Source organism: Sarcophilus harrisii, chromosome 3 (assembly GCF_902635505.1).
Source record: "Sarcophilus harrisii chromosome 3, mSarHar1.11, whole genome shotgun sequence".
NCBI classification, from domain to species: Eukaryota; Metazoa; Chordata; class Mammalia; order Dasyuromorphia; family Dasyuridae; genus Sarcophilus; species Sarcophilus harrisii.
In genome coordinates, this window is record NC_045428.1 from 121,721,427 (window position 1) to 121,735,339 (window position 13,913).

The 13,913-nt window shown below is 31.3% G+C and overlaps 1 protein-coding gene across 6 annotated transcripts in view; it reads right to left on the reverse strand.

The window, feature by feature from the left end:
- Window positions 1–301: 301 nt before the first annotated feature.
- Window positions 302–13,913, reverse strand: part of RBM26 (RNA binding motif protein 26) — a 103,283-nt gene continuing 89,671 nt past the window's right edge. For 4 of the 6 annotated variants that reach the window (XM_031958540.1, XM_031958545.1, XM_031958544.1 and 1 more), the window contains 4 exons: window positions 9,386–9,499; window positions 6,556–7,724; window positions 5,342–5,400; window positions 302–1,065 (listed from right to left, as the gene is read on the reverse strand). In XM_031958540.1, coding sequence (XP_031814400.1) covers window positions 7,635–7,724; window positions 9,386–9,499 — 204 coding nt within the window. In that variant the 3' untranslated portion in view covers window positions 302–1,065; window positions 5,342–5,400; window positions 6,556–7,634. The remainder of the gene's footprint in view (window positions 1,066–5,341; window positions 5,401–6,555; window positions 7,725–9,385; window positions 9,500–13,913) is intronic. The other 2 variants (XM_031958541.1, XM_031958542.1) reach the window with 2 other exon arrangements.

Genomic DNA, 13,913 nt, shown 5'->3' on the forward strand with positions numbered 1-13,913 from the left:
CTGGAAAATCATTTAGTTTTTCTCTCCTTGACATTGTGATATGTGCAGCTTCATCCTTTTAACATATTTTATATAAGTATTTATCCAGGATCATTATTCAAAAGTTATATACTTTGAAAACAATCTGGGATTGAGACTTTTAAATGAGATTTTATACAAGTATTCTGGATTACTTTAACAAAACTCAAAGTAATATTAAAACCATATTCCTTCTAAAAACTAAGCAAAATATACACTTTTTGAAATAGAAAAAAGCATATAATCTTTTAAAAACAAACAAACCATTACTTCACTTAGTGTCTGCTGGAATTCAGTCTTTAATGAAAACTTCTCAAATGCAAAGATACTAACTGGACATCAAAATATTTATAATTCCCCAGGTTAAAACATGTCCCTTGAAATGACAGCAAGTTACTCTCTGTTCCGAAGGATTAACAACCAAAAAACAATTATCCAGAGAAGACCTTTTGGCATTTTTAAAGGAATTTGTAAAGTTATTAAACAAAATCTTGATAGCCTACAGTCACTACCCATTTCCAGATCCCATTAAGCAGAGAAAACTTAAGATCCAAGCCATCTCCATGACCAACTGCAACTTTAACCTTTTTCAATTTTCATAATTCCCAACTGCTAAGGAAAAAAAAAAAAAAACTGGCTTTGCAGACATACTTTATAAACAAAGCTTTGCAACTTGACTCATGTTTAACATATCTGAAGTTAAGAAACTTAAAATTAATAGTTTTCCCTCATGTATTTGCAATAATAGCAACCTGATTTTAAAAGGAAGAACATAAAACACCCAAACTGAAATTGGTATTCAAAGATAATGTTAGCCAAAGACAAAACTCATTCAGACACAAAGTTCAGGGGATAAACAGTTGTTGCCTTTCATACTACCAAAAACTAAAGCTAATTATGCATCAAAACCAAACATTAATTCAAGTTAACAGGAGACAAGTATACAATGGTATCACATCATATTTATAATGGTCTTCTTCCAGACAGGAACAAATCTTGTCAATGTAGCCTCTAAGCTAAAGTTCGGCCAATGTTGATAGAACTCTGCTGGAGAAAGAGAAAAGAATTAATCAATCCATAAAGAGAAAATCCTTAAAAATTCCTTATATATAAAAGTTTGTATATAAACAATTGTAAAATCCCAACCAAAACTGTAATGCAAACTAAACAAAGGTTAGGATACAGAGAACTACTTGGACAAAGGTGGTAACATACTGCAAAAGACACAAGGTTCAAAAATAAGAGAGAGCAGTATTAAAATGTTTAAAATTCAGATTTTTTCCAAAAATCTAACCAGTTAATATAGAAGAGGTAAGCAATAAGAAAGGGTAGGTAGACCTAAATATTTAAAAATTTAACAAAATTAACATTCTAATGAACAAAATGCTTAGTAAGCCAAAGAAAATGCAAAAACTTATATTACAGAATCTTTTATGCAACAATTACTTTAGCAGTAGATTCCACTTAATACATGAATCTCCTCTACATCCTTGACAACCATTCAAGATATGCTTGAGCAGCTTTATAAGACAGCTCATTCCATTTTTATAAAGCTCTAATTCATAGAAAATTATTCATATAAACCAAAATTTGCCTCCCTATCCTAACTTCTAACAATTGGTCTAGGTTTCATCCACTGGAGAAACTCATTAGACCCTATATCACATTAGTTCTTCCATTATTTGTTGACTATACTTTAAATAATTATTCTTCTCAAGGCAAATAACATATTCAGCCCCATGAAGTAACCCCTTGGATAACAGTATTAATAACTCACATTTATTTAGCACTTTAAGGTTTACAAAGCCCTGATGTTGGAATCTCCTCTTGATTTTTTTCACCCTCCTCTGGAAATACTCCAGTTGGGAAGACCCTCTTTAACATGAAGTGGTCAGAACTATACAATACTCTAAATGTGGGATCATCAGTGCTAAGAGAAGCATGAGAAAAGTGTGACCATTATGTTAACCTCATTGATTCCAGACCCTACTTCTAATATAGCCTAAGAACAATTGCATTAAACCCATTCATAATGGCACTTATAGCTAACTAAAAGCACAAACTTCTTTCACGTGAATTATTTTCTACCTATCTTTTTCCATTCTGTGCATTTTAAAAAATCTAAATGTGAGACTAAATTTACATTAATACCTAATGATTTCAAAATTAAATTCCATCCATTCTTCTAGCTTGAATTCTTTTTGAAAACTGATTATGTAACTCAAAGAATTACTGCTTTTGCTAAGTTTTAATAAGTTATATCTATTCAAATTAGAGGAGGAAATTACTCTAAAGATTCTCAAAGTAGATTTCAAAATCTATGTATGCATGTTGTCTAATAATAAAAAGGAGACTGGTTTTCATAAGCTGCTCAATAAAATTGCTCATTACTTTAAAAATATATTGTATAAAATAAAAACTGTCCAGAAAGGATAAAGTAAATAAGTAATCAGAAAACCAAAAATTTATAATTATAAAGATTTAGAGGTAAAAAGGACAAATGCAGTAAGAAAGAAAAATTAATTAGAACAGGAAAAGTAAAATTTCCAAAGGAAAAAAGACACAATAGTTTGAGAATACATCAAAGCAAGGAAAAAAAAATCAATGAACTAAAAAAAAAAATTATCAAAACAATAACTAAAATTGTTAAAGAGGCTGATTTTTAAAAATTAGGGCACTTGGCCACACTGATTGAGGTTACATTCATTTGTATTCTGTTACTTTCAAATAGTTGCTTGTTTCAATACTCTGATATTTTCTAAAGATTTCTGTTCATATTCCAAAATTATAGACATACAAGCAAATTCATGATTTATAGAATTACCTGTTGATTTAATATGCTTCTGTTATGGAAGCTGGGGGAGGGAAATGAGATAGAAAGATGGGGTAGGAGTGAAGGAGGGTGCTTGGTTTCATATAAATCAAGTAGCAAACCAGTGTCTAATTATCAACATAAGACTGTTACTGTTAGGAAGAGGAAGAAGGAACCATGAATTAACTGGTAGTTAGCCAGAATTTAATTTTTTTTTTTAAATCAACTCTCTTATTTAACATCTCAGATAAGCTTTTGGTAATAAGAGGATGGCTCCTATAATGTGCTAGGAAATCATAACATGACAAGCAATATCTATCTAAGTCACTACACTACTACTACTCAGAATAAAACTGAAAAAGATTTTATCTGAATTTCTCATAATAGAAAATTTCATTTTAACAAGATTCATTACAACTCTTAATAGCAATCTCCCACTCATAGAAGAATGATATTGGATATATAATTATTAATTTTTTTCTTGACATAGAAGGTAACAAATATTTTGATAAGAAGTAACAACATGGTAATATAAAAAAAGCAAAAGACTTGAAATCAGGAAACCTAAAGTTCAAGCAGCACCAGCTTCCAGGCTAACTCAGTGACTGTGTTTTGAGTCATTTAAACTGAGTGTTTGTTTGTTTCTCTGTAAAGGGAGAATACTATTAGGGCTATAAACCTCAAAATTGCTATGAAAGATGTAATTTGTAAACTGTAAACCACTATAAATGAGATATTATTACAACTTATTTTAAAAACTGAATTATTGCTATATTGTTTTAAAGATACTTGAAAAAATTAACATAAAATAAAAGCATTAAACATGTTACAACCAATTATCATGAGGTAATTTCAATTAATCTTTCAAATATACTTCCCAGTAAAGAATGGGTTCAAATCATTTGCAATCACTTCAAATTTTAACATCTTTTATATTCCTACCCTCAACTTTAATACCCACACTCTCACAGAAGCATGTAAATATACGGTCGGGTTAAAGGAATCTATACTCATAATTGCTCTATAATAGATTACCTGACCGTGTCAGAGAAAAGTGCACAAAAGCTTCCAGCACATGACTTTTATGTACGGAGAACTCATAAAAGAATTTGTACAGTTTCACAGAATGGCTAGGCATGGATGAGCTGCTATCTGTAGCTGTGGAGGGTACCTCCATATCAGTATAATCACAAGTAGCAGGCTACATGAGAGTATAATTTGAAGAATTTGTTGAAAAACCCTATGGTGTCATAAACATGACTATTGTTTTGGGTAGACGATGATACAGGGAAAGACTAAAAAATAAAGAGTTGAAATGTGCTTTGTATTTGTAAAACAATACTGATAATACCACATTATGTTGTAGTAAAGTCTTGTGGTATTTTTTACTGAATTTGAGGAATAAGAGCAAGTGTGGTCAATACTGACCTAGACTCTGTAGGTGTACTGCAAATTCTGTTGACAGTTCAAATCATAATATTTTTTTACTACCTATATCAGAGAGTCATGGAGATTTAAAACTTTAAATCAATATAAAAATATTACTTTAGAAAGTTTTTACAAAATTATGTCAAGAGATATTATGTAAGTCCTCTGAATATAAGGTGTTTCTTCTGAAGATAAACCAACATAGACCCTTTTATCCCCCCAAAAAAATTTCAGGATAGTTCATTTTCAAGAACTTTTGATTATATTAATGATCATAAATTACATAATGTTATAAACAGTGATTGCAAAGTCACCTCATGACAATTTCTAGGAGTGTTTCAATGCAGTTCTCATCAAGAGAGTTCTCATCATTAAGGAGAGGAGACACACTAAATTACCATTTTTTCATCACTATTTCTATGAATGTAAAAATCTTCACAACAGTTTTAATACTTGTTTGACTCAGAGAAAAAGATTTACAAATATCTAACAATATTCCTAACATGTTAATACTACTTTAAAGTAAAATTCAGAATTTTCATGCACTTCAAGTAGGGGGATAGGTATGAAATTGTACGATATGATTTTTGAGGGTTAAGAATTGACATACACACTATCATTCACTCATTATCTCTGTATCTATCCATCCACACATTCATACATTCAAATAGAAATTTTCATAGCAGGTTCCATTTACATTGCTACTTACACTTAAAAAACACATTTACACACATTTCATATGACCTTGGCTAACAAACCTGTGAGTCCTAACTAAGTTATTTTACCCAAGAAAGAGTCAAGAAAACCCAAAGTCAAATAAGTTAAATAATTTAAACAAATCTTTTGATTCCTTCAAATCAACAACCTTCAAATCTTACTGGTCACTGAGCTCAAAGCAAGAAAATACAAAGCACTTATTAACTTTAAGTTATTACATGATTTTAGAATAGGAAAATTATTTTCTCAGTATTTTATATAAATACAAAAACCACTAGCCAAAAAATTCTTAAATTAGTAAAGCCAAAATCACCAGGGATAATTAACTGGCTTTTAAAGCTAAAAAATTTATTTTTGCTGTAGTACCTGTTTGGTGCAAAGAGAAGGAACTTGTGCCTCTGTCAATTTGGCATCTTTCATGACTACTAAAATTTAAAAAGAAAAAAAGAAAGAAAAAAAAAAAAAAAAAGAAAGAAAGAAAAAGAAAAAGAAAGAAAAAAGAACACACTTACCTAATGAACCAGAATAGCACAAGCATAGACTAGATAACAATGTCATGTATAACTATACCACAGATCTAAATATAGCATATAAATATATATATATATGTGTGTGTGTGTATGTATGACTGTGTGTATATATTGTATATATAATATATACACAATTATATATACACAATATATGCATACATACATAGACATACATATACATTTAGAAAGAAATATTAAACTAATTGAAATCTGAAATCAGCATATCAAATTTAAAGTCAAAATATTCAGTCAGATAGTACCATTATCCAAATAACATATATAGACCTATACTGTAGTATACATATACAAATGGGACGAGTGGTCAGAAAAAAACAAGAATCGGGGTGAGTCAGGAAAAAATGGCAAAAAGGAAAAGACAGGAACTGGCACATAATTCTAAAATTGCTATTATATGCCCAATGTAAAATATACTTTGAAGACTAGAAATTTCCAATCATGTGAGCATCACTTCCACTAATGCCAATCACAACATCTCTATGACTTATTAGTAAACTGTTAATATGAGTTGGCTACACTGGAAAAAAATTATTACTTGGTAGCCAACTTCTGGGAAATGAACCTTTATGATCTTAGCTATGCTAGTCATCAAGCACAAGACACATTTTGAGAATCTAAGATGACTTCCTCAGCATAACAATAAGAATAAGTGAAACATACAGAATGACATTCGTCCTAGGCATCAATGGATCTCAGGACAGCTGGGATGACATCTTTTTCACAATCTTTTTTAATGACTAAGTTTCTTAAGAACTAACCTCTCAAATGGCAAGAACCAAAAAAAAAAAAAGAAAAAGAAAAAAGAAAAAGAAAATTCTGAAGATGAAAGGCTCTCAAGTTTAAGAGGAAGAGGGAATCCTATGTTATTAAAAATAAAGATTTTCTCTTTTTGGGTAATACTATATAAATTTTGATAACTGGACTCATTGTCTCCACAAAGAATATTCTGAAGTAAAGATTTTGTAAAAGTCAAGGATCTTTATACAGGTACAACAAATGTACACTATAAAAATTTGAGGTTGGTGTACTTACCAAACAATGTTTTCCTAAGTACTAATTTATAGTACATTTCTTTATTCATTTATCTTCACAAGGTCAAGTTTTCTTTCATATATCCAAAAAGTAATCTGATGGTTTTCTTATTCATCAAATTAGGTCTACTTGAAGTGTGGTTCCAAACTAATCAGCCTGTTTTTTAACTTTTTAATTTTAAGACATCTGTTGGAAATTTAAAGGATCAAACCAAACTGAAGTGGTGTAATATTTTAGGCATCAGATTGTACATTATTGTAAAGGTACCATTAAACTACTGTTATGAATAATTAGTGATTATAGCTCTTTTTGTGAGTACTGGGGGAAAGGGGTGGTCACCATTTGGAATGGTCTTTTTTTTATTTTAGTTTTTTTTTCTTTTCTTTTCTTTTTTTTTTTTTAAATTAGGGAACATTTTTTTTGGTTATTGCTTTTTTTCTTTTTTCTTTTTTTTTTAAAGAGACCATTCCACTTTATTTTTTTTCCAAACATCTTAAAGTCATAAGGATTTATATGCAAAGCAGTCATACACCATTATCATTAAAACCCATTTGTAAAATACATACACAAGTTAAACAAAAGGCTAGTACATAGTAAAGCCTAAGCATACTACTATGCAATATTATGAATACATAACTTGGAGACTTTAGTACTATGTTATCTATTCATTTTTGGAAACATTCATTTAAGATTTTTAATGCAAATCCATCTGATACTTTGGAATAAAACAAAAATCCTCTAAGTTATAACAAGTATTGGTCATATATTTTTTCAGACCTATTCATTAAATTACAAAGAACCCAAAGAATTCTGTAACGCTCAGTAGAAGTATGTAATAAAAACATTGCATATGTTTCTAGTGTGATGTCTTTAGCAATTGTTTACTGAAATAAAACTCAAACAGCAATCTTTCAAAATACAGGATCAGAAGGTAGTTTCTTCTCTTTAGTCTATTTTTGAAATCCATCTTCATCACATTTTACCAAAAAATTGTTTTTACAAATATGTAAAAGTACATTAGGTAATACTAATGAAACACAGGTAGAGTCCTAGCATTTGCAGATCAATGATGAGTCAAATCATCTTCTCCAAGAACGAGATTCATTGTCTTCTTCCTCTTCATCATCATCTTGAAGCAATGAGTCATCCACCAAAGACTCTTCCTGAAACTTTAGGTTAAAATGTATTTAGGAACTTACCAAAACAAAAAGTGGGAAACTTTTATATATAGATATTTTTCAAAGAGTTGAATACAAAATGTATCTCATCTGACAGAAATTTCAAGCAACAACTGAGGAGAAAGCAACAACCTCAGCCCATCAAACTAAAAAACAATGGACAAATGAGATCCTATAGCCTAATATATTTGTATGCATATAACGAGCAATGAACATAAAATCATGTCTGTACATGCCATTACCATGCCTTTTAATACCCTCCCCTTTTCTATCTAACCAAATGTCCTGCCATTTTTAAAAGTTTGCCCATCATGCTCTAGTTTCTAATCATACAAGTAGCCACTACTAGCATTTATACACAATAGCTGCTAATGTGTTTACATCCACGGCATATCCTTCCTGTAATTCATTCCACCATTAATGGATAGAAGCTTCTCAAACAGTGTCTTTTTGTATTAATTCCTCTACTCCTCACACTCCCAAAAGGCATTTAATATTGTAGGTTATTTTATATCTATGTGATATTTAATTCCTATGGCAGGATAGAGAATCAGTTGGTTATTATGGGAAATGTACTGGGACTTGTCATCCAAGAACTGGGCATGAATCCTAGCCCAGGCTCTTACTGACTAGCCCTGAAACATTAGGCAAGACACTGACCATACAACACTTTGTTCCCTCATATATAAAATGGGAATAATAGTACTTGCCTCCTCACTTTACATAATTGTTATGAAGGAAGTACTTTGTAAACCTTAAAGTGCTATATTTTATGTGCTATTATTAATTCTATTATCAAATAATGCCAAATCATGTATAATTGGTTTCAAAAAAGCATTTCTGTACTTTTGATTTTAATAAGGACTTATCTGATCATCTGGGAATTCACGTGACAAAAAAAAAAAAGAAAAAAGAAATCAAAGCTACACTACACAAAGATCTGAACTGGATAAAAATGAGAAACTATTAAGTTTCCCCAACAGGCTTCCCTTCCCATGCTTAACTTTTTCTCACAGAACAACTACATGCTGAAAAAGAGAATCATCTTACACTGATATAAAGCAGCAAACTAAGCAGAACTGTCCTACCTTGGGTTTTTTGCCTTCAAAACAAGGATGTAGACTTTATGAAAGGGAAAGACAAATAAAGGGAAAACTGGGATGTCACAGGAACTAGGTATAGAGTTATTCTAAAACTACATAGATTATAAGATTTCCTATTAACCAACCAAGAAGAACAAAGGGAAGTAGAAAGAACTCTGACATTCCCTGTCAGGAAGTGAATCCTAGCTCTGGCGCTTACTAGGTATGTGTGCCTGAGCAAGTGATATCACCTCTTTGGGCTTCAGTTTCCTCATCTTCTAAATGGGCATAATAGAATTTATTCTCTCTAATCACAGGGTAGTGGTCAGGAAGCACTATGTAAACCATCAAGCATTTACCACCATAAGCACTGAGTTACAAGCATTTTCATATAATGGTAAACTGTCCCTGGAGAACAGACTAGAGCCATGATTTTTGGCTTCATTGTTTTTAAGTATCATCACTATCATTGCTTAGGTCCATCACAGGGCTCAGGATTAATTTCTGAAGCTGACAATCTACACACTTCCTAGACCCCTCCCCACCCACACAAGGACAAAAATGACCTACTTCCTCCTCATCAGGCTCAACTTCTTCTGCTTCAACAGCTGACATGTTAATTACAGGTTTATTCCAGGCCAGTTTAAGATCTTGCCCTTTGAAACGAGATCCATGAATTGCAGCCTAAAAAGAGTAAAAATGTTAGTTTAATACCTCTGAGAAAGACTTTAATTCTTCTGACAATTACAATACTTAAAATAATGTGACTAAATTGCAGTATTAGTATTTGGTTTAGTTTTTCTGAATTTTTTAGGTGGATTCACGTCTCTAGGCCTAGGGGTTAGGCTAGAAAATATTTATGATCCTTTCTGGTGCTGTTCCCATTTTTTAAATCAATCAAAACACTTAAGTGCCTACTATGTATCATGCATGAAGAAAAAAATGAAGCAGTTTCCTGCATTCAAGGACCTTAAGTTCTTTCACGGGAGACTATGTACACAAATAAAAATCTATATAAGGTCATTTATATTTGGGGGCTACTAAAGGTCTCAAGTGGGAGATAATAGATGGGCACAAAAGAAATGGGAATCTAAGATACAAAGATGATGAACCAAGTAAAGGCATAGAAATAAGGAATTTGAAATGTCTTCTAGGAGGAAACACTACAATGACCAAGAGCACTAAAGGGAGGAAACAAGCTATAAAGAGCTTTAAATGTAAAAAAGAAGAGTTCATATTTTATCCAATATGTACCCAAGATCACTAAGAGTTCTGGGATTTTACTAAATTAGAAGAATATCATGGTCAGACTGCAACTTCAGGAATATTACTCTTGATTAGAGAAAAGACTGACAAGAAAATATTAAAGGAGATTATTTCAATATTTAAGAGATATGAATTACTAAATATTACTAAGAAAGAATTGCTAAGACCTGAATTAAGATAGAACCTGTATGCAAAGATACAAGAGAAACAAGAGATAGAATAGGGACAAAAATCAAGCGATTAGATATATGAGATGAGATAGAGTAAAAGTCAAAGATAACTGAGTTGTAAACCTTTGTGACTGGACAGATAGTATTTGCGGTTGATAATAACAGGGAAATCTGTATGAGGAATAGTTTTAAGAGGAAAAGATAAATTATTTTAGATACATAAACTTAATGTATCCTTATAAGATATTCAATCAAAATATCCAAAAGATAGCTGCTGATGTTAGACTGAAACTTAAAGGAGGTTAAGAATAGATATTGATTGGGTGATGGGTAGTTGGGTAGGTACAAAAGATGATAAATAATAATATGACAGATAAGGAAACTTTCTATTCACTATTCACAATCATGCCATATGAAGGTGACCTTATTTTCAGAGTATCCATTCATGTGTAATAACAAAAGACTGTATCTGACATCAAACATTAAACTGGACTCTGATACTTATAATATTCTTAACACAATACTATTCTTTTGAAAAAAAGAATCCTCAAATTCCACAAATACAAAACATTTCAATGTTGAAAAAAATTTAACTTTGCTGTTATAAACTATTCTGAAAAATGCTCCATATTCTGTAAAGTCTTTGTAATTGAAAATGTAAAAATTTTAACTTATGGGATATTCATGCCTTTCTAAGTACCAGCTGTATTAAGTGGCTGCTTTGGAAATAGTATGTTCAAATTAAAGTAACATGAACTAGCATAAATCAGTGTTAGCAACATACCGAAATAACCGTCACAGTCACAAAAGATTTATAGTACAATCTCAAACTACAGCATAATGTGAAATGTAGAAACAATTACATGTTCAATGACATCTGCACATGAGTTGTGTGATATTAAAGTCCCCAGGTATAAATTTTAAATCTGTGCATATAAATTTATGATAAATGTAAAAGATTCCAAGCCTATTAAAATGCAGCTCTGGACTAAAAAGTCCAGGGTCTCATCACAATGTCACACAACTGGAATTTTTAAGATGTACTTATACATGATATTTAGGTTCAGGAACAACTTGTAATCTTTTGAAGGAAGAATGACTACTACATGAAAATGCAACATTTTATGGTAAAGGATCTTACCTTATTTTCAAGCTAAAATATAAACTCTCATAACACAAGCCTTTCTTCCCCATTGGAAAAGTTAAAAAGGTTACTGAAACGTTCTACAAAATAAACTCTCATAAAAATTCTTACTATATGCAATTACATTTTTCTACTTACATTTACTAACACACTTATGTAATACTTTGTAGTTTCCCAAGTTCTTTTCTCACCATTACCTCAGTAAAACAAGTATTACTATATCCATTTTATGAATTAAGAAACTGAGGCTCAGAATTTATGTGATTTGCCCTTAGTCACACAGCAAGTCAGTGCTACAAGCAAGATTCAGATCTTTTCCTGATTCAACAAATCACATTGTCTCTCAGCTATAAAAGTATAGTTAAATGTTTTTTTTTTTTTTTTTAAACTCCACAAAACTGACTTTGCTATCAATGCTGTGATTTAGGGATTTTAAAGCATAAAGATACCTAAAAATTATGAAATAACCTTTCAAATTAGTTTGAATCTAATCCAAAACTTATGCTAAATTCTATATTCATTTTAAAGTAGTATCATGCAACAAAATGTATACATACTGCATAACATTTTACATAAAACTTTTATCGTTCCAACACTAGCTAGAAAGTTCTAAAAACTAACACTTCTGATATTCTCCCACTGTAATCTAATATCCAAGATACTTCTAATGAAGTTCAATCAGGTTATCAACATTTTGATAAATACTTAATATACAAAGTTAGCCTTCTCTCTAACGATTCTTAACAGCATCAATCTATAGAGAAAAAGTATCTCCCCAAAATTTAACATAGCAGACAACTTTAAATGTCCACAAGAAATTTGATATTACTTTAAAATAAAGCTTAAGTAGAAATATAAGAAACCTCCCTCTTCCTTCCCACCCCCAATGAAATTTTAAAGTGTTTGTTAATGGAGTAGGTTAAGGCAGCGACAACCGTGCAAGTATTAATTTGTTCCTAACTCACTTAACAGAATAAATTGGGATTAATTAACTTTGTTTCTCTCATCACATCAACATTTCTGTTTTTATAACAGCATCAAAACAGAAAACAGTAGGAAATTCTAGTACTAGGAAAGCAGTAGCATGGGAGAGGGAAAATTGCACTGGACTTGACATGGAGTTAAATAACTTAATCACTTACTATAATTGTCCAATTTCAAATATAAATCAGAACCTCTACAAGCCTCCGTTTCCTTATCTACATGATAAGGGATTTAAGATCATTTCCCAACTAAAATATTCTATTTGTAATTGTTCCCACCTCTAGCCGTGGCTCTTACTGCTTTCTTCTTGCCCCCTTCAGACCCAAATCCTGAATTTTTCTTCTGGGCTTTCCTCTTGTCCAATACTAAGGATTCTGGAGGCAAATTCAGATATTCTGGTCTGTTTATTTACTCTACCCATGAACAAAAAATAAATAAATAAAAAGATGAAGTACTAATTTTCTTAAAAATGCTAATATTTAAACTCAACTACTTAAACTTTGGGACAACCAGCACCTCTAATATTCCAGATGATAAACGAGTAGAGATAATCAATAAAAACCCACCACAGATGTTCTGAAACACCTAACAAATCAAATCTTATTTGTATTTCACTTACTCAAGAACTGTGAATTATCAAAAGCAGGACTATAAATAAAAGGAGGGGGAGGGAAGGGGGGGAAAACCTCTCAACTACTGAAAGAAAATGTCACCAAGTCCATATTCTAGACTTCATACACAAAAAAAGTGAACTTCAAATCCTCACTTAGATCTTACTTATTCTTATTTTACATTTTAAAAGCTTTGTTTTTTCTGTAAGAAATGACCAGCAGGATGAATACAGAGAGGATTGGCGAGACTTACATGAACTGATGCTGAGTGAAATGAGCAGAATCAGGAGATTATCATATACCTCAACGATACTGTATGAGGATATATTTTGATGGAAGTGGATTTCTTCGACAAAGAGCTCTAACTCAGTTTCAATTGATCAAGGATGGACAGAAGCAGGTACACCCAAAGAAAGAACACTGGGAAATGAATGTAAACTACTTGCATTTTTGTTTTTCCTCCCGGGTTATTTATACTCTCTGAATGCAATTCTCCCTGTGCAACAAGAGAACTGTTTGGTTCTGCATACATATATTGTATCTAAGATGTACCATAACCTATTTAACTAATAGGTTAAATTAGGACTGCTTGCTATCTGGGGGAGGAGAAAAATCGGAACAGAAGTGAGTGCAAGGGATAATGTTATAAAAAACCACCCTGGCATGGGTTCTGTCAATTAAAAGTTATTAAATTAAAAAAAAAAAAAAAAAAAAAAAGCTTTGTTTCTATTTCAGCAGTCTAGTAGCTGAGTAGGAATACAAAGTCGAAACTTCTACATTAACTTAATTTTCTCTAGATATAATAGCTATCCATACAAAATGCAAGAACTATGCTGCAAATTTTATTGTGATTCAAGTAGAATAGAAATTAAGTCCAGCTACCTCATTTTACATATAAAGAAACCATGGTATAGAGGTAGATG